At 40.3% G+C, this 22,136-nt stretch overlaps 2 protein-coding genes across 4 annotated transcripts in view; one reads left to right on the top strand and one right to left on the bottom strand.

Moving 5' to 3' along the window:
• Nucleotides 1-14,456, bottom strand: part of shtn3 (shootin 3) — a 510,884-nt gene extending 496,428 nt beyond the window's left edge. The window contains exon 1 of one of the 3 annotated variants that reach the window (XM_082551251.1): nt 14,342-14,456. In XM_082551251.1, the coding sequence (XP_082407377.1) occupies nt 14,342-14,386 (45 nt within the window). In that variant the 5' untranslated portion in view covers nt 14,387-14,456. Of the gene's footprint in view, nt 1-14,336 lie in introns of all 3 variants that reach the window. The other 2 variants (XM_082551253.1, XM_082551254.1) reach the window with 2 other exon arrangements.
• LOC309717422 (histone H1-like) overlaps nt 1-22,136 on the top strand; it is a 436,303-nt gene that overhangs the window by 302,881 nt on the left and 111,286 nt on the right. The window lies entirely within an intron of this gene.

Here is a 22,136-nt window from a genome sequence, read left to right as displayed (position 1 = left end):
CCCGAACCAAATGGTGGACACCATAGGTGAAGGGAGCCACCAGGTTGAAGAAGGAGTCCTATCAGGCTTGGTTAGTCTGTAGGACTTCGGAGGCAGCTGATAGGTACCGGCAGGCCAAGCGGAATGCAGCTCGGGCAGTGGCTGAAGCAAAAACTCGGGTGTGGGAGGAGTTTGGAGAAGCCCTGGAAAAAGACTTTCGAACTGCCTCAAAGAGATTCTGGCAAACCGTCAGGCATCTCAGGAGGGGAAAGCGGTGCTCTACCTGCACTGTGTATAGTGCTGGCTGAGCACTGCTGACTTTGACTGAGAAATTGTTGGGCGGTGGAAGGAATACTTCCATATAGCCATTCGTTCCCTATACTACCGTTGCAAGAGCTTGGTTCACATTGCCGGCAATAAGTCAGACTCGTTCCCGGTGGGTGATGGGCTCCGCCAGGGCTGCCCTTTGTCACCGATTCTGTTCATAATTCTTATGGACAGGATTTCTAGGCGCAGCCAAGTGGCGGAGGGCTTTCACTTCGGTGGCCTCAGAATCTCATCTCTGCTTTTTGCGGATGATGTGGTTCTGTTGGCTTCATCGGGTGAGGGCCTCCAGCTAGCACTGGAACGGTTCACAGCCGAGTGTGAAGCAGCGGGAATGAGGATCAGCACCTCCAAATCTGAGGCCATGGTTCTCAGCCGGAAAAGGGTGGAGTGCCCACTCTGGTTCGGGGATGAGTTCCTGCCCCAAGTGGAGGAGTTCAGGTATCTTGGGGTCTTGTTCGCAAGTGATCGGAGAAGGGAGCCGGAGATCGACAGACGGATTGGTGCTGCGGCCGCAGTGATGCAGACGGTGCGCCGGTTCATTATGGCAAAGAGAGAGCTGAGTGTGAAAGCGAAGCTCTCAATTTACCGGTCGTTCTACGTCCCTACCCTCATCTACGACCACGAGCTGTGGGTAGTGACTGAAAGAACGAGATCGCAGATACAAGTGGTGGAAAATGGGCTTCCTCCAAAGGGTGGCTGGCCTCTCTCTTAGAGATATGGTAAGAAGTTCAGCCATCCGGGAGGGGCTCAGAGTAGAGCCGCTGCTCCTCCACATCGAAAGGAGCCAGCTGAGGTGGTTCGGGCATCTGACAAGGATCCCTCCTAGGCGCCTCCTGGGTGAGGTGTTCCGGGCATGTCCCACCAGGAGGAGGCCCCGGGGCAGACCCAGGACACGCTGGAGAGATTATATCTCTTGGCTGGCCTGGGAACGCCTTGGTGTTCCCCCAGATAAGCTGGACGAGGTGGCTGGCAAGGGGGAGGTCTGGGCTTCTCTGCTTAGTCTGCTGCCCCCACGACCCGGCTCCGGATAAAGTGGAAGAAGATGGATGGATGGATGGATGGAAGTTGTTGAAGACAAGATCAAAGTGGCAAATGAAATGAATTCCTTTTTGGTAAATGTTGGACCTACTTTAGCAAATCTAATTTGAAAAAATGATGACCCAGAATATGAGGAAGTCTGGAAAGGAGAAAGTGGTTAATTCTATATTCTTAGCTGATATTACCATAAAAGAAATAGTAGCAATTGTAGAAAACTTTAAAAATAAGACATCTACTGACTGCGATGGTATAGACATGGTCATAACTAAAAAGACATTAGATTGTATAATTATTCCTCTTTGCTGTATTTTTAATCTCAGGAGTATTTCCCAATCGAATGAAAGTGGCAAAAGTGATACCCTTATATAAATCAGGAGATAAGCATTGTTTTAACAAGTATAGGCCAGTGTCTCTTTTGTCACAGATTTCAAAAGTGCTTGATAGTTTTATCAAACCCCCCCCCCCCAAACTAATACACGAACTAATACACGAAAATCTATTTAGATTTCCTCAGGCTATTTTGGGACCTAAACCTTTTAATTTATATATCAATGTGATGTAGATGTTGATCTGTGATGTATCAAAAAGCTAAAATTTGATTTTATTTGCAGATGATACATTTTTTATTGCTCAGGAGAGAATTTGAAAGATTTGTTTGAAATCATGGTTTCTGAGATGTTAAATCAGAGATATTAAAAATGAGATATTAAAAATATGGTTTGATGAAAATAAATTATCTTTGAATCTGACAAAAATGAAATTCATGATATTTGGCAATCGTGTAAAGGAGGAAGAAGTTATTATGTCAATTAATGGAGAATTGATCGAAAGACTTTTCACTTTTTGGGTGAAATAGTAGATGAAAATTTGATGTGGAAATCACATATTGAGTATATTAGAAAGAAGATGGTCAAAAACATTTATATTTTGGGAAAAAATTGGGAAAAATTTGGGATGAAGAGATTTATTAGACTACAAGTCAATGTTCATCTTATACTTTTCATTATTTTTCTCATACTTTAGTTATTGTGTGGAAGTTTGGGGGAATACATATGTGAATGCCATGAACCCTCTAAACCTATTACAGAAGAAAGTGATACAAATAATTCATAACGTTAAATATAGAGAACATACAAATAGATTGTTTATAAAATCGAAACTATTGAAATTAGGAGATTTAGTGAAACTAAGGACACTATTAATTATGTTTAAGGCTAAAAATAATACTTTGCCTTTCAAGTTACAAAGTTTATTTTTAATGTGTTCTGGGGGAGAGGACAGCAGAAGGAAATTTTGTTTTAAGCATGAGGTAGCTAGGACTACACAAAGATTAATGAGTCCAATGGTTAGGGGTATACGACTGTGGAACTCTCTTCATTATAACCTAAAGAACTGTACAAATTTATATTGTTTTTAAAAGTGTTACATGTCTAAAACGATAATTCAATATGAAGAGTATGAACAAAATTGGAGTTAATTGAAGAAGGATTTTTTTTTCTCTCCCACTTTCTCTCGCCTTATTTTATTTTATATACTTTTTTCCCTCCTTGTTATTATGTGAAGTGGTATATTGCTGATTGTAAATTTGTTGTTTGGTCTGCGTTAGGACCTGGAGATAAATGTTAGTTTGTTCCTTGGTTTATGGTGCCCACTTCCAATATTAGTTGGATCGCAGATAGGGGGCAGGGTCTAATAAGAATATTTTCTTCTTCCTGCTCCTTTTCACACATGGTTGCAGTGTTATACTGAGAGAAAGCATAGTTTGTGTGTATGAAAGAACAAAACTGTTGAAACTGTTGAACCAAGTGTGAAATACATAAATGAAATGAAAAGAAGGAACAGTGGTGAACCAATGACAGGACCAATGACATGATGAGTGGCAAAGACACACTGATGCATGTTGGGAGGAAGTTGTTTCAAAATACACAGAGCATCACAGTTTGCTGTTTATGGGGCTACAGACCAGCCCATGCCGATCCCTGTCCAAGAAGCAACAGATGTAGGCCACAGAGCAATGGAAGAAGGTGGTCTGGTCTGATGAATCATGTCTTACATCATGTGAATGGCCGGGTGCGTGCATGTCGCTTAACTGAGGAAGAGATGGCACTAGGATGTATTATGGGAAGAATGTGAGCTGTGCAGTGCGATTCTTTGAGTGATTTTCTGCTGGGAAACTTTATCTCTTGCCATCCATCCATATGGATGTTACTTTGACCTGTACCACCTACCTAGGCATAGCTTTGTGACTGGGTCCATTATCCTGCTGAAAGTCCACAATGGTTCAGGAATGGTTTGAGGAGCACACCAACCAATTTGAGATGTTGACTTGACCTCCAGATTCCCCAGATTTCAGTCCAATTGACCATCTGTGGGATATACTGGAAAACAAGTGTGATCCACGGAGTCCATGTTTCAATGGGTCAGGTCTGTTTCGGCAACAAAAAGGGGGCCCACACAATATTAAGCAGATTCTACTCTGCAGTGTAGTTTTTAAATGAAAGAAGAAGAAAGGTATCGGAAACAAGAAGAACTGTTTTGTTTAACCCTTTAGAGCCGATCGGAGCGGGAACGCTCTGTTTTGCGTAACTATTTTTAAATCCCAGTAGCACTGCAACCACGTAAGCTAGCGCAAAAATTTTTTTTGCATATGAAACCGGAGGAGTTGTACTTACATCTTATGCCATCAGCTTGTCCTAGGTCACGGTTTCCTTCCACATAAAGCTTTGCAAAAACTGCATAAAAACCGCTTGCAGGAACAAAAACATAATATTCCAGAAACACGCTTTACCGATCCGATCGGCTGTTCATAACACTTCCTACGTTGGAATAGACGTCAGCGCGAACTTTTGCATTTCCGCCATTACCTGCCCGAAACCGGAAGTGACGTCATTTTCGCGGAAATGTAGTCTTTTTTGCGATCAGGGCCTCAGGGCCTATACTGGTCTTTTTAAAAGTTATCTTTGACTTTATGACTTTCTGTGTCGTTTCTGAGATGCTTAGGACTCATATTGCACTGCTGGAAATAGTTTATTTTGATGCATATGCTGCTTTTTTGCAAATTTGCAAATTTGTTTTTCCTGCAGTGTATAAAAATTGGTGTATTTCAAAAATAAAACTATGAAGACACTCAAAATAAATTTCCTGTGGTGGGAAACTATTTTGTGCAATTTTTTTGTATTTACAGTTTTGAGGGATAAGCCTCTTAAATTTCTCTAACTACAAATATATGTTAAAAAATCAAAAACGATTTTCAATTTTTTTGTAGTTTATTGCACTTTTTTGCAATTTATGTAATTACTATGCACTTAATGAATACATATTATTAAAATCTGGGCTATAATGGTTGTATTGATGTATAGCAACTTGAAATGCTCCCAAAAATGGCTCCACAGCATGTAAAAATATAATATAAGCTCTGGCAGACTTGGTTCTATGGTAGGTCTTAAAGGGTTAATAAAGGCAACAGCTTCAATTGGGTACTAGAATACTTCTATTCTTAGTAACAATTACAAAATTGTTACAAAATTCTTAGTAACAAGTAATTTAATTACAGTTTTTTAGAATCACAGAAGTAATTACACTGTTAGAGGTGGTTGTGGAAGCTCCAACAAAAAAAGAATTACATAAGGGAGATAGTGAGTGCTTGGTTGAGGATGTGAGCCAACCTGGTGAATTATAATAGAACATACAATATCTTTGAACAATACAGCATAGCATCATTGACGTGCACTGAAAGAGTCACTGTGTCAAATGTAGAAAAAAATAAATAACCCCACTCAGACAGAATGCTGAATTATTTTGACAGTACAGTAGATTTTGAAAACACACTCCGTTTTTGTGTGTGTGGTTTTGGGGTTGAGGTTCTGGGCTGAGGGGACACCGGGGGCATTACGGCAGATCGATAACTGGCAAGCGGAGGGAGCTGGCCATAATCTCCATCAGCCATGTAGGAAAGTACATTACTGCCACTACAAAGCCTATTAACAAAACCGCAGGTCATGCATTATTGAATGGATGTTGGTTTTATTCGACCCGTTCAAAGAGATACAGAAAAAAAAGGACAATCATAAATTATGCAGCCGCTCCAGCTCCACGGTTAAAAATATTGTTTTTGTTTTCAGCGCTTAATTGGATTCATAGTCTGGGAGGCATCATGGCGGACAGGCGGGGGAGCCCACTCAGATCACGTCGGACTGACTTAAGGGGGAATATTGATTGGTGATACAGATCTACAGAGAGCGATCCGGAGGGATATCCATCTGTAAACAATGTCTCAGTATGGCGAGGAGCTTCACCTCTGAATCAGAGATGAGCTGTCCACACCTCAGGCTTTAATCTGCACATCTGTACCACTACAAGACAATGTGTATCTGAGAGGGAGTCCTATAACACCCCAAAAAAGATTAAAGAAAAAATGGACTTTGAGTAAGTCAGATCCAGAGTTGCTGAAGTTGAATTGTACGAGTGCAATAAGCTGCCTTCAGTTGATCTGTGTGTAGCAAGTGCTACAGCTATTTCCAAGTTGTTTTTTTAAGGGTATGCCTTTATTACCAGAGTCCACTAGATTTATTCGATTTCTCTCTTCATAAAAGGCAAGGGGTCTATATACTAGGGCTGCACGATTTTGCATAAAATGAGAATCACAATTTTTTGGCTTAGAATTGAGATCACGATTCTCTCACGATTTTCTTTTCCAGTATAAATATTTATTGCACTTATTAACTGCACATCAACTTCGTAACAGTTGAGACTGAACATAAAAACAATAAATAAACATAAAAACAACAAATGTCTCACGTTTTGTCGTTGCCGCAAAATTTTGTACTGCTTGAAATTCCGTCTCCACCGTTGCTCGACACTGCGTGTATAGAGCAGGTAGTGCAACAATAGAAAAATAGTTGCGGGACGGCACTGTGTAGCGTTTGTCTAGGGTGTTGATCATTTTCCTAAATCCCTGTTTTGCAGTGTTGATGGGAGCCATATCTTTGGTCAGGTGATAAGTGATAGCCTCCGTAATTTCTTTGTGCCTGCGGGAGTTCGACGGGTATAGGGAAGCGCTGTATAAGGTTCCCGTTATTGATGTTTGGGTGGTTGACCGGAACGGATTTTCTCCTGTCACTTTCTCGTCATCCCTGACGTGCTCTCCGTTGTTTTTTCCCTGCTAATTTTAGCATCACATGGCACAGCTTCTGTATCACGTGGTATAAGGCTCCGCCCTTGTCATTTGTTGGGCAGGAAGAGTGAGCGCTTGTTTTCATGCAGAGTACGTCCCGGATCAAAATGCGGTACAATCGTCGTCTTTTTTTTTTTCTTTTTAATCGTTGTCATTTGGAAATGAGATAGCACATAAGTATGAATCGAGATCACGATTTTCTAACGATTAATCATGCAGCCCTTCTATATACCTGATCTTAAAGAGTCTTTTTGAAGTTCCAGTCACTTGCAAGTGAGACCAAGTCTGTCCTGATATGAATCCATAACGGAAGTTTTAATAAAACATCAAATAAGTGCTTCCCTGTGACTCATGGATGAGTCCCAGAGGATTTTAATTACAACATGCGTGATTCAGCTTGGAATCAGCATATGAACTAGAAAACTCTCTAACTGGCAGAAAAGATCAGAAACCTTGTTTTATCCTATTTAGCCTGTCTGTGTAATAACAGGATTACCTTATCTCGCGTTAACATAGATTTTCTTTTTCCTTACACAGTATAAAGAAATGAAAGCGTTTATCCTCTGGGAAGTTTGATTTAGCTGAATTAGTTGAAAAGATATTGGCAGATGGATTTGCAATAGCAAAGATCAGGAGGTCACCACTTTGAACTTTGCTGTTAATGATTCTGGTTCCCACAGGATAATAAAGATATATTTTATTACATATCACTGCATTTCATCCCCAGTTGACTAAAGCGTTTTTTAAAAAGTCCAGGAAAACAAATTATTTAAGCTGCAAGACAAAAATGTGAAAGGTTTCTTTTTTAAACCTTCTCGGGAGAAAATTGTTAACAAAATGTGACTCTAAAAGTTTGGGGAACAATAACTTGAGAATCATTTTTTACATTATTTTGAACCATTCTTACAGTTGGAGCAGCTGGTTGCATCCGCCCAGCCAGGATTTACAGATTTTCTCTTCCCGATGGGGTCACAGAGGTCAACCTTTACCAGCCGTAAACAGCTGTGTTTTCACTTTGGCCTCCTGACTAACAAAAGATCCTAGACGAGCTGGAGGCTGAGCTTTTCCTCCAGCCGTCGCTGAGCTCATCCCATAATGATTCATTACCGGAGCATCCACTCTGACCCCTGCAGCCATTTAGCAGGCAGACCATATGAGGTCAGAGAGGTCCAGAAACAGACACATGACACACCAAGATAATAATGTCTGATATAATAAGCCAATATTTTAGCGAGTGAGCTCGGGTCAGCAGTTTGTATTAATATCAGCGGCAACGTGGCAGCTCAGCAAACAGCAGGAGAGATTCACCTGCCGGTGAATTCTGCGTGTGTGCACCAACTGTCTGCTTCACACAGCAAGTCTGACAGTATGTTGTATAATGTTGGCAGATTTAATGCCTGTGTTAGCAAATATCAGCGTCACATCAGATAAACTGAAAAACAGACTGGCATGAAGCAGAATTAAAGTCTTCTAACTAAACACAATCCAAGACTAAAAAAAGACTAAAAAACTTTACCTGCATTTCTAGAGTGTTTTTTTTTCTCCTTTCAGTTTAGTTGTCTACATCATGCCATGAACCACTACAGTTACTTATGGATTAAAAATGCAGGAATGATAAAGAACTTTAGAAGTAAAGATCTTTTGTAATCCAGAAGAAAACCTGAATCTGATTGAATTATTTTAGCTCTAGTATTAATTTATTTGACTAAAGGTATTTTTTCTGTCATTTTCATAATGTCTAGATTTGAATCAGGTATATCTTACCTCCCTCAGGTGTTTCACAGTATTGCAGGTAGTATTAAGATTTATCGAGAAGACAGCTGGATTATTACAAACAAATCCACCACATGATCGTGAAATCTGTTTCGAACAGCTGACCTGTGTACTCAAATAAATCATTTCTGCTCAAAATGCTGACTTTTTATTCGTACACATGTAAATTGTCCATGTGATTTTGTTTCATAAGTGCAATTTCAAATGTTTAAAGGAAAGTGATAAAAAAAGGTTTTTGAATTAATAAACGTTTGATTATATATATTTCAGTTACATTAAACTATTGCTGAATTATTGCTTCATGCTTATTGGGAGTCTTTCATGAATACAGCAGTATCATTCTAGAGGATAATACTACAGTTTTTCCCTCTTATTGTAGAACATACAACAGGAAAAAGAAACAAGAAAGAAGGCAATTATAAAAGAAGATGGACACTTATTTGCGAGCACTTATTTGCCTTTTCGTCAAGTCTTTCTTTGTATGGACCTGCTGTTTTCTCCTTCGTTTTGTACATAACTGTTTTTGGGGCAAATAAAATGCAAGTAGGGATTAAAACCACAGAATGAATGGTTACCAGTGCATGAAATGCTAGCGCTTGATGCGGTGTTTTGATTCTGCTGCCACTCGTACCTACAATGCAATGCGAGCAAGTCACGTGGTCTGTCGATCTCTATTCTGAGTGCCAGTTTTTAGTGTAGCTGCTACACTTTGCCACTGGAAAACAAACTGCTGTTCTCAATTTTTTGCCTGCAAAAAAGGCCATTGCAAAGTTTTGGTGTTTTTTTACATTATTCTATAAACAGACAGATAAATAGATTGATAGATGCTTCACCCCAAAATAAGATCAGTTTTGACTCCTGTTTCTTGCAGTTGCAAGCTTCTGGGAGTTTTTCTTTATATAATAACACACAGCCTTGTGGCCTTTCTCTCTAACACTGACACTCTTTGGTGTGTTTCTCTGGCTCTCATTAAAGCTTTAATGTGTCTGTGAGTTTGTTGCTGTCCACCTGTCAACATCACACAGCAGCTAATTTGTTGTCTGTCTTCAAAGAAAAATCTTTTTTTCGAACTTCATGCTAACCGTCAATGAACCTGAGAGGCAGGTGGAAGCAAACAGGACGAATGTGATTCATTAGCTGCAGCCACTGCACTGCCTTCAGCCTATAATTAGCCAAAGCATGACTGACTCAAAGTTTACAAGCTGCACTCGATACCATAAATATTCATATGCATCTCTGAGAAATCAATAGGGCAGAACAAAACTTTATGATATTAAAGTATTACAATATTAACGTGTGGGCGAGAACACTTTAGACAAACTAAACACTCCACCTCCCTCCTCTTCTCTGCCATTATGTATGCTGGGAGATCAGATTTCATGACCTTTGCCATCCGAGGGGAACTTGTCTTTGCTTTTGGGAGCAGATAAGCCCGGATGATCCGCAACAATAAATAAATCTGCAAACAGGCTGGAGAGCCCGAAAGCTCCCTCCCTCCCTCTCTAATCTTCGCAATTTGCCATGGCTGATAAAATTTTAATGAGGAGTAAGCATAATGGAAGCCACAGAGCGATTACAGTGAACTGGGAGTGAGACATATCAGATGGATGAAGATGGAGGAACCAGAATCAGACTGCAGATCAGCGATGCTTCACAGTCGCCTCCAGAGGAACCAGGATGCACCCAAAACTGTTTTTTAATGATTTTCTTTTATTACTTTTTGAGCTTGGAGGGTGGCACGCTGGGATCACTTTACTAACTAGAAGGGTACTGAAAGAGCTCAACCCTTTTTCATGATTTTAGGAAACTGACTAAAATATGTAAAGTTTTTCTTTTGCTCTTTCATAAAACAAACTCATGTAGATGGACATTTTCACTAATGCCCGCCGCTTCCTTTCCTTTAAATGACTGACACATTTAAGCTTGTTGTATTTGCATCAAACAGTAAAATTCCTCTATATTATATGTTTTCTCTATTCTAGAGTTTTGTCCTCTTCACACTTTATCCTCATCCACCTTCTAAGCAGGTGCAAGAAACTCTGACCCTGCTTTTGATTCTAGATCTCTCACCGCTCCTACATATTTTAACAAGCTGTCTGTTATGGAAATGATTCAGTGAAATACAGCTTTGCATTGTGACTGCAGCAAGTTCTTTGTCAGCGACAACTAGCTGAACACTTATAAGGCACTACAGGGAGTGCAGAATTATTAGGCAAGTTGTATTTTTGAGGAATAATTTTATTATAAAACGCTACGTCCAGATGAACAGAATCAACTTTTGGAAATGTGACCCCTTATTTCCCAACACCTCCACAGTGCTGGTGGTAAATTTGCATGATCTAAAGAGACGAAAACTACCATGGTAATGTCTTCAAAAGTTGATTCTGTTCATCTGGACGTAGCATTTTGTGGGAGAAACGTTTCGTCACTCATCCAAGTGACGTCTTTAGTCTCAGCTGACTGAAGGTTTCCCCAAATCTTATAAACAGTAAACTGGAAGATGTTTGAATAGCCCCAAATGCTGAAGGTCTTTTACCTCTTGTGTTTGTGACTGGGTGTTAAATGTAGCCCAAAATGTTAAAAGCCAACTGGACAGCTTTGCACCGTGAAAACAGCAGAGAAAGACGGCACCAGTTTTCAAACATTTCCACTGTATTTTGCACCAAGAAACATTTTGCTGCAAGTTGTTATAAATGGAAAGTGATTGTCTGAACTCTAAATTTATCCTCAGCCAGAGGTCTGAATCATCAGTACAGACATTATCCACGACCGGAGGGAGGGGCTGACCTGTTTCTTTGTAAAGACAGTAGACTGATTGAATGGGAAAAACTGAGACATGTTGCATCATTAAATGTGAAACGACACAACTCCGTGGTGGGTTTTTTTATAGAGTTTATTATGTAGTGTGATTTTACTAATAAGATTAAATTGGGCTGCATTTCCATTTGCATGTTTAGGATCATGTTTCTGTGTTGCACAACTGGTATGTATAAGACAAACCATTGCTATAGAATTTGCTTTTCTTAAACACTGCAAACTGAATCTCTAAGACTGATTTTATTATGACTTCTTTACCCAGTTACACAGAGGACACTGACCTTTACAAAAAGGACAGCACCAGCTTCCCATATCTAGTTAGCCAAATGAATAAAAAATATCAGAAATAGAGGAAGGGAAAGCAGTGGAGAGTTTCCTGAGAGAGCTTAAATGTTTTCCTGTGAATAAAATAACATATAAAACATTGTTTTATATGCCAAACCCAGGGTGTGAACTGGGACACAAGTTCACAGCATCCTGAAAAAACAGGAGGAAAACATTAACACTGAGCGAGAAGAAGGAATGGCTACTGAAAGAGAAAAACGTGCCCACTGTAAAGAAAAAGTGAAGAAAACACGGAGAGGAATGCTGTACTGGATGATGCCTCGTGGCTTTTTCCAGCAACTCTGCGGCATATACATTGAGGACAGATGCTGAGAATTATTTGCAAATCATGTCCGATTGGGTCAGTGCCTTTTCTGTCCTCTCCGCTGTGATCTACTGAGAGGCAAAACCTGCCTGAACAAATCTTACCCACCCGGCTTCACCCGTGACAACCTCAACAGTTAAATAACACGAATAACAGCCGTGACTTCTGTGACGCCCGCTAACACGGAGCCGGTTTGTGTCGCACACGCCAGAGTTGGTGTGTTTGGCGCTTTCAGAAAAAAGCTCAGATTGATTGGCCTCGTCTAACGTGGCGCGAGACAGAAAACACTCGCCATCTCTCAGCAACAATTACCCGTCCCTCCACGCCAGCTGTCAGCGCGTTAATTCATCTGTCATCATCCCACTTCTCCCAGTAGAATCAGGCTGACAGCAAGCCCAGTATCAGTCACACAGCATTACACTCCTGTTGGCTTTCATTTGCTCCACTTTGTCTTTCACCATGAAGGATGCAGGGTTCTATTTTACCCTTATAAGTAATGGTTTTGCTTGTTATGTTTGAGCTCTCCGTCATATTCACACTGGGTGTTGAGACAAGGCTAAGTTATAGAATTGAATATTAGATAACCCACCAATTTAACCCTGAAGGCTCAACAAGTAACTGTCATGGCTGGTATCATTGCACTGCTGAAACTTTCTGCAACTCCAAAATAAGCTTAAAAACACACATATCATGTCTTATAAACTTCCAAAGATCCCTCAGCAAAAACCTTTGCTCTTTTTGGCCTCATTGCAAACTTTAAATTTCTGTTTTGAGCTTGTTGTAGACTTTGCCATTTAGGCTGCTATGTTCATCATTTGCTATTCCACCTGCACACGAGTCCTACTCTCTGCAAATCTGATTTAAGAACAAGTATTAAAATGATTACTGGAGATTTTCGGGAGCTCCCCAAATTTCCTGAATTGACGTTGTGTCTCTGTCAGAGATGGGCAGTACTGTTACTGTAATCCGATTACTTTTTTCAAGTAACGAGTAAAGTAAGGGATTACTATTGCAAAAACGGTAATTAGATTTTCTTTACTTTCCCGTAGGAACGCTGCGTTACAGCGTTACTAAAACCGTGGTTTTTTTGCGAGAATGTCTCATGACAGTGACATAAGCAAGTGCGACGTTCGTGACGACAGCTGTGTGCAGATCAACAGTGGATCATACACTCAACAAAAATATAAACGCAACACCTTTGTTACTGCTCCCATTCCCCATGGGATGGACGTAGAGACCTAAAATTCATTCCAGATACACAATATAACCATCCTTCCCAAACAGTGGTCACAAATCAGTCCAAATGTGTGGTAGTGGGCACATCTGCTATATTAAGATAATCCATCCCACCTCACAGGTGTGCCACATCAGGATGCTGATCTGACATCATGAGTAGTGCACAGGTGTACCTCAGACTGCCCACAACAAAAGGCCACCCTGGAATGTGCAGTTTTTTGCGCTATTGGGGGTCTGGGGACCCAGAACCGGTCAGTATCTGGTGTGACCACCATTTGCCTCATGCAGTGCAACACATCGTCGCATGGAGTCTATCGGATTGTCAATTGTGGCCTGTGGAATGTTGGTCCACTCCACTTCAATGGCTGTGCGAGGTTGTTGGATATTCGTGGGAACTGGTACATGCTGTCGTATACGCCGGTCAAGCACATCCCGAACATGCTCAATGGGTGACATGTCCGGTGAGTATGCTGGCCATGCAAGAACTGGGACATTCTCAGCTGCTATCTGCCCTGAACAATGTGAACCATGATTCATCCGTGAAGCGCACACCTCTCCAACATGCCAGACGCCATCAAATGTGAGCATTTGCCCACACAAGTCTGTTACGGCGACGAGCTGGAGTCAGGTCAAGACCCCGATGAGGACGACGGGCATGCAGTTGAGTGTCCCTGAGACGGTTTCTGACAGTTTGTGCAGAAATTGTTTGGTTGTGCAAACCAATTGTTCCAGCAGCTGTCTGGGTGGCTGGTCTCAGACGATCTTGGAGGTGAACCTGCTAGATGTGGAGGTCCTGGGCTGGTGTGGTTACACGAGGTCTGCGGTTGTGAGGCCGGTTGGATGTGCTGCCATATTCTCTGAAACGCCTGTGGAGACGGCTTATGGTTGAGAAATGAACATTCAATGCACGGGCGACAGATCTGGTTGACATTCCTGCTGTCAGCATGCCAATTGCACGCTCCCTCATTGCTTGTGGCATCTGTGGCATTTTGCTGTGAGACAAAAGTGCACATTCCAGGGTGGCCTTTTGTTGTGGGCAGTCTGAGGTACACCTGTGCACTACTCATGATGTCAGATCAGCATCCTGATGTGGCACACCTGTGAGGTGGGATGGATTATCTCAATATAGCAGATGTGCCCACTACCACACATTTGGACTGATTTGTGACCACTGTTTGGGAGGGATGGTTATATTGTGTATCTGGAATGAATTTTAGGTCTCTACGTCCATCCCATGGGGAATGGGAGCAGTAACAAAGGTGTTGCGTTTATATTTTTGTTGAGTGTATATCGAGTACAGAAGAGAGTATGAGCGTGCAGCGTTTAAAGTGTGGAAGTACTGACCTTACTTTAAGTTTGATTCCATAAAAAGTGACAAAAACATTAGCGTCCATTGTGCGTGGGAAGAAAACTTCTTTTTACAGCGAAAAAAAACCCCTAGACTTCCAAGCAAGCTCCGAGTGCGCTATGACGTAATGGGAAATTCACAGAGAAACTGCCGTATCCTTCCACTGACCGCTGCGGATCACCTGCACCAGGGTAAACCTCCGCCTACCCTACTCCTGCTTTACAGGTGAAAATAGAGCAAAAGGACCGCTAGTCTTTGATTTTATTTATTTTCTGCTGTGTTTTACTTGCATCTATTTGAAAGACTGAGTGTAAACACACAAAAAATTATAATTTATGTGTTGGAATGTGCAGAAAATAGGTTTAAATGTTAAACAAATTTCTTCCAGTCAGAGAATGTTGCATATAATTACATTTTTGCTTGATGCATAAAGTTAAAAGATTAAAACTAATAAAACAAGTTTTAAAAAGGGACTTTTCCATTTGATTACATTTTGTATGATGGATTATGTAGAAAAAGTAGAATTGGGCTGAGAGATCTATCGCTTTATCACCTATTCAGGTTGTAAATCGTGTTTTTAAAAAGTAACTAAGTAACTAAGTAATTAATTACTTTTGAAAATAAGTAATCAGTAAAGTAACGGGATTACTTTTTGGGGGAGTAATCAGTAATTAGTTACTGATTACTTCTTTCAAGTAACTTGACCAACACTGGTCTCTGTCTACATTGTATTTGAGATCTTGTAAAAGCTGATAGAATTATGAATGCAGAAAGGTACCATCAACTTTTGATCCACCACTCAGTACCATCTGGAAGCAGCTGATTGTCAGCATCTTATTTTTTCAGCATGGCAGTGATCCCAAATGCACGGTCAGTCCAGTAAAAGCATACCTAGATAGGAAAACAGACAAGTGAAAATTATCAGTCAGGATTGTTCAAACCAGATCCTACACTCAAACAATGTAGGATGTCATCTTGAAATAGGACACAACAAAAGGCAACCAGCATCCAAAGAAGAGCTTTGGGTGTCCTTCAAGAAGCCTGAAGAACTATTCCTGAAGATTAGATTAGATTAGATTAGATTAGATTAGATTAGATTAGATTAGATGAAACTTTATTAATCCCTCGGGTGGGTTCCTCCGGGAAATTCAGTTTCCAGTAGCAAAGCACCGAAAGAAGTTGCATGTTACAAATACATTAAGGGGAATGAGAGTAAGGATATAAGCATAAATACACCATATATACACATATATATATAGATACAGAATATACAATATGGATAAATAGGATTGCTAAATATGACATGCCTTCAAAATTATGGGCAAAAATCATGCATGTAATCGCCTCCTCATGTTATAGTTTGACTTTTTTATATTGACTGCAAATGCCTGAACCTATTTGTGTTGACAGGCTTCTGTAGTTTTAGTGATCCTGCTGTACTCAAATACCTAAGGAGCTAAAACTACAAAATGTGTACCACCATAAAATAAAACGAGAATCTGAGCACTCAGACAGAGATAAACACTTCAGCATGTTACAGACTGTTGCAGTTATTCCTCTGATCCCCTTCACAAATAATTCTGTTTGAGCAGATTCAGTGATCTGCCCAACCTATGCACTCTGCATGTATGTATGTATTTAGCCTTTATTACCAGGAAATGCCTTGAGATTAAAATGTCTTTTTTTCAAGGTGACCTGGCCAAGAAAGTGCAAAGATCAGGAATCAAAACAGCACCTGATAAAAATGAAAATTTGATCAAGAATGTAGTGAACTGTAAGACAAGCAAAGGCAGCATATAATTATTGAATCCATAAAATGCAGGTAGCCCATGCGTGCATTTTGCTAACTGTTAAATCAAAGGAGGCCCTATTGAACAATAACAAACTACTTAAACACTAACATTTATTTTCAGATCCATGTGCGTATTGAGCACCTAGTGAAGGTTTAAGGGTTCCTGTTTGGCATGCTGTCTGACCTGCAGAGCACTTTCAGTCCTGCTGGACTCCAAAAGTTCTAATTATTTATTGTACTGGTTACTTACAATCTGAACTGTTTGCAGCTACCATTCTGGTGCTTTTTATCCTTATTTAAATCTCTGCTTATGTTTAACTTCCTGCATTTCTGCATTTAACTTGCTGCAATACTTTGATATGTTTTGTCACTCAGACCACCTGAATCTACAGTTACGTATGCAGTGTCTTAGCTTTCAGGGTCTGAATATTTCACTTTAACTGAGACTGTCAAAACTTTTAAATTCTTCAAAATGGGTTTCTTCCCAATTTCTCAGTTTGTTTTTGTTTTTTTAGAAAACGATTGAATTTATTTAAAGCCAAAAGGAAATCCAAGGGATTGATATCTGGTGAGCGTTTCCATTATTTTGTCCACCCACTGGATAGCCAACAGCCTCTAGGGAAAGTATTTCCAGAGAGGATGATGGGAGTTTCTGACAGCTCGTCTCCTCCCTCCTGCATGACTTAGCAGGGCCTATCGGAGCGTTAAGACGTTCGATTCCCTCTGTGGCAGCTGAAGAGCAGGAGGTTGGGGGGAGGAGCGGGGGTGAGCGGATGAGGTTGTCTCAGGGGGGTAAGAGGTCATCTCAAGGGGCTGAAGCCTTCACCTCATCCTGATCCTTCAACTCTTTCTTTTTCACTGGTTACTTGATAAAAAAATGACCAAAACTTTTGGTCTGGGCCTGTTTTTCCTAGTTTGAGCCCCATCATTGGAGTTGAGGTAGCCATCATTGTTCTTTCCATAAAACAGTGGTTTACCAGCTTATTGTGGGCTTAATGGCAATGTGCTTCTGGTCTGCAAAGAACCATGGTGCTTCCAGTCATGTATGCCATGATGTGGCCAAGAGACAATTTCGATGCTAGTGTTTTGACTAAATGCTTCCCATTTTCTACACCCTCCATGACCTGAAAAGGAGATGTCCAGGACGATGTATGTTAAACACTAAATGTAAACTAACATTTGTCTGCTTAAAAAAAAGAAAGAAACCCTCCCTAAGAGGTAAATTCCTTCAAGATCACGGGTTCAGTCTTTTATGCTGTCGTTCACTTTGCATACCTCTATTTCTGGACCTCTGTGGGTCAATGCCAATATCAGGACACAGTGAAAAAAATCAACGATGTGACATTAATGCTAATAAAACGCCCAAACATACTAGTAGTCATGCTATCTTTGGGCTGAACCTTAACCTTCAGGTAGTTTCAGGTAGTTTAGTTTAAGTTGTACAAATAGCGCACCACCACACACTGAGAGATGTGGATCCCAGATAAGTTTCTGGTCAGTCTGAGAAGACAGAAATTAATCAAAAGTAACAGTAAACTAGTAAAAATATATACAGGATAGATCAAAACAGAGTGATATATTGGCTAAACTCATCATTAAATATAATGATTGCTGTGTTCTGTTTTGATATGTATTTTCTCAGCACACTAATTAAATCTCTTGATTCAATATGCATTGTTCAGGTGCCCTGTAAATGTATGACAACTAGTATTGCAGAGGCATGGTATTTTTTTCCCTTTGTGATTATGTGATAAATACAGTTTTCATCTCAAAACCTTCCTTTTCCCTCATCCACCTTCCAATTACCAGATCAGGTTTCACAGCGTGGCGAAACCTCCACACTGCGACGGTGCGTCAGCCGATCCTCAGTTCGGTCATTCTGCTCATTTCCAGCTGAGTCCAGACTCCCCTGGTGGACTCTTGTCCCTGATCTAATAACTCTGAGGCTCACAGCAGAGAGTAAAAGCAGAATGCTGGCAGCTGATAAAAAGACTTTTCACAGACAGACAAAGAGACATTCTGCTGCAGGTGAACTGCAGCTTCGATTAAAGCTGGATGGAGACTCGAATGTTTCTGATTTTTTCTGATTTTTTTTCTTGTACTTTTGCAGCAGAAAATATCTTTTTATTTTTCCCAGGTCATCTTCAGTGGTTTGTTTCTGTTTTGTGAGGTCATGAATCAGCCACACTGCCTCCTCGTCTGCTCTTACTCGAGCCGAGCCATGGGAGCTGCGGTCCAACTACACGCTTAGACAGAACGTGTTACAAAAATGACACGAAAAATATGTTGGGCACATTTAACACATTTTGTGTGACTTTTGACACAGTGTATGTAAAAAAAAAAAAAAAAAAATTGATTATTTAAAAAAAAAATGATGATGAAAAATATTTTACATTTTAAAATGCAGACAAAATGTGTTGTCCCTGAGCTGTGTGTTAAAATTTAACACATCTATGTTAAGAGTGTAGAAGTGCTCGGATCTCTTTCTACCCAGCCACCACCTGTCCGTGTTCTGTAGTGGTGTTCCCACACCAACCGAGAAATGAAAAACACACCTGAGAAACCAGGTGCTACTTCTGCAGGCCAGCTTCATAGGTGACACCTGTATACAGTACCGTGGATAAAGGACAGCTCAGGGTCATCTGTCCCATCCCTTACTATAAGATAACTCTTTATTGTCATTGCGCAGTCATACCTTGTACAATAGTACAACGAAATTGGAAAGTGTCCCACGTCAGCACACCTAAACAACTTAAAGTGGATTTTATTAAAGTGCACGAAAGGTATGAGCAAAAAAAAAAACGGACTTAATAAATAAATAAAACAATGAGTGAATGTTTATTGCACATTATTATTATTAGCTTAGCTGTTAGTATTGATTAGGGCTATTGCCCTGTTGTAAAAGCTTCCCTTGAGTCTGATCGTCCTCAAGCTCAGCAGCCTGAATCTTCTGCCAGACAGCAGCAGCTTAAACACCCGGTGTCCTGGGTGTGTGCAATCCCGTAGGATGCTGCGTGCCCTCTTGAGACAGCGAGTGCTGTACAGGTCCTCGAGGGAGGGAAGACGATGTCCAATGATATTTTGGGCCACATTAATGACCGTCTGAAGTGCCTGTTTGTGTGCCCCGTTGCAACTGGAGAACCATACACAGATGCAGTATATCAGCACACTTTCAATGGAATAATGGTAGAAGACAATCAGCAGCTGTTGGGCCTTCTTTTCAACCGCCGAGGTGTTTGAGCTCCATTGGATGTCTGTGTCTATGTGCACACCCAGGAATTTGAAACTGGACACCCTTTCCACACACTCCCTGTTGATGCTGATGGGCTGTAGCTCTTCCTCCTTCTGGAGTCGACCACCAGCTCTTTTCTCTTGGTGGTATTGAGGTCCAAGTTGTCCAAGTTTACAAAATAAATAAATAAAATAATTGCAAAGAGGAAGGTCCAATAGCAGAATGATAAAGTCTTTTGGTAACTCAAGAAAACAAAGCTCTGCTCTATAGTAAACAAATGAATAGCACAACAGCTTTACCCTCTCCCAGTGGCTGGTTTCAGGATAGGTCCACTACTTATACTGAAGTTATAGGTAGAGACATGCTAGCAGATGTATTTTCACTAAGCTTAAAGAAAGGCATAAAAATATGTCTAATATTTTTCTAATATGTGTCGAACATAGACCAATTTTATTGTTTGAACAACACGTGGTGTTTGTCAGCCATCATCATCATCATCACCAGGGACGCATTAAGAAAATAGATCTGTTTGGGAGTCATTTTGTTACAAAAATAAAATGAAGTTAAATTTCACTTAAACTGACCAAACTCTAGAATATCTTGTTTGTGCTCATTTTCATGTATTCAAATAAGAACTGATGACATCATTGGGGAAAATAAACTTGAAAATAGTAATCAGTGCTGAATTATTCTCTACACTGGCCATTAGGACACAGAATGTCCGCCACCTTCGTTCCATCCAGCTGATAACGACAGCAGTGCTCAGAAGGAAATTAAATGTCAAGCTGCAGACTTTGATTTCTGTTAAATGAAGTACTAATTACACAGAAAAGCTGGGAAATGCAGCCACCAGCCCCGTCTGTCACTTTCTCCTTTAAGTTTGACCACGGCGATAAAAGAAGACATTCATCTAGAAAGACCTCCTCCACCACCTCCTTCCCGTCTCCCTCCCTGCTGATTTGTCTAGCAGACTGAAAGCAGAAACTCTTCTAACGAGTGCAGCGTCATCGCTCATTGTCACCGTGTCGCCGTCGAGGCTGAAAATGGGTGATTTGCAATAGGAATTAGTCAACGTCTCACGATCAAGATCTGAAAATAGTTTATTTTACAGTAATTAAAAATAAATCCACCGTGATAAGGTTCAGTGATGAAGCAGCAGCACTTCAACTTGAATTTCATCCGGAGAAAGTAGATGAAGATTCAGGGCAGATGGTGAGGTTGGTTTAGCCAAAAAAAACAACAACTCCTGCATGTTCACTGCACTGACAATGAGGTGACACACGCCACGGCTCAGACACATCTTGTAAGCAACAGGTGAGTGAATGACTCTTTCTGAGTAAAAATTTAATGGATCATTTCAACTTCGTATTTCATCCTTTTAGTTGTACCAAAAATATTTCTCTTTTAACAAATACAAGAAATCAGGTTGAACAATTAAGATTAATTCTGGCTAACTGCAAAGTGAATCAAATAGCTAGAATTTTCTCAACAAAGAACTCCAACTGCTGTACTAAATAAGGCACCGTTTGTGGTCATTCAATTCAATTTTATTCATACAGCGCCAAATCACAACAACAGTTACCTGAAGGCACTTTATATTGTAAGGTAGACCCTAGAATAATATATACAGAGAAAAACCCAACAGTCATATGACCCCCTATGAGCAAGCACTTTGGAGACAGTGGGAAGGAAAAACTCCCTTTTAACAGGAAGAAACCTCCAGCAGAACCAGGGTCAGGGAGGGGCAGGGCCATCTGCTGCGACTGGTTGGGGTGAGAGAAGGAAAACAGGATAAAAGACATGCTGTGGAAGAGAGACAGAGATTAATAATAAGTATGATTCAATGCAGAGAGGTCTATTAACCCTTTAAGACCCATGGAACCAAGTTTACCAGAGCTAATCTTTATATTTTTACATGCTGTAGTGCCATTTTTGGGAGCATTTCAAGTTGTTATACATCAATACAACCATTATAGCCTAAATTTTAATAATATGTATGCATTAAGTCCATAATAACTAGATAAATTGCAAAAAGGTGCAATGAACTACAAAAAAATTGAAAAGTGTTTTTGTACAAATACAAAAAAATACAAAAAAGTTGCACAAAATAGTTTCCAACAGGAAATGTATTTTGAGTGTCTTCATAGTTTTATGAAGACACTCTAAAGATAATGCAGTACTTGATCCTTTCATTGATTTCATACAGATACATACAGGTCATTTCCTAAAAAAAGGGAAATGTACTATTAATCATTCTATTTCATGTATTTGATTATTTCAGATGTAATTCATATTTTAGAGTAGTAATAGTAAATTACTTCGTGTAATCAAGATGAGAGACCACGGCTATAAAAGCGAAGGTGGATTTGGGAAGTCTGTCGCAGCCATGTCCTGTCCGTATACACGAGCCACCCATTGCGGAAGGTGCAAGATTGATAAGGAGAGTTTTCAGAATTCAGCGTATATTGCGGGATAGACGGGATCCTTTAGCTCAGCGCGACAGTGTGCTCATAGAGAGATATCGATTTTCCCGTGAGGGTATTATTTACTTAACCAACTTGTTGACGAGGGGGTGCAGGACCACCACCTGTCTTTTTTTGCTCTGCCCTTTTCTTGGTTGCTGTTATAAACAAACAGATTATTTCAAGGTCTCTTTTCGAGAGACTAAAAGCAATATAAGTGATAAATATTACCATTCTGTAGAATATTCTTATATTTCACTTTTACTTGTTCCCATGTTCTAGTGGGTCCTGTTGTGGCTCTAATGTGAAA

Source organism: Aulonocara stuartgranti (genome assembly GCF_965226115.1).
Source record: "Aulonocara stuartgranti genome assembly, chromosome: 2".
Taxonomy (NCBI): Eukaryota; Metazoa; Chordata; class Actinopteri; order Cichliformes; family Cichlidae; genus Aulonocara; species Aulonocara stuartgranti.
The sequence above is the reverse complement of the archived record's forward strand: the minus strand, read 5'-3'. Positions and strand labels throughout refer to the sequence as shown.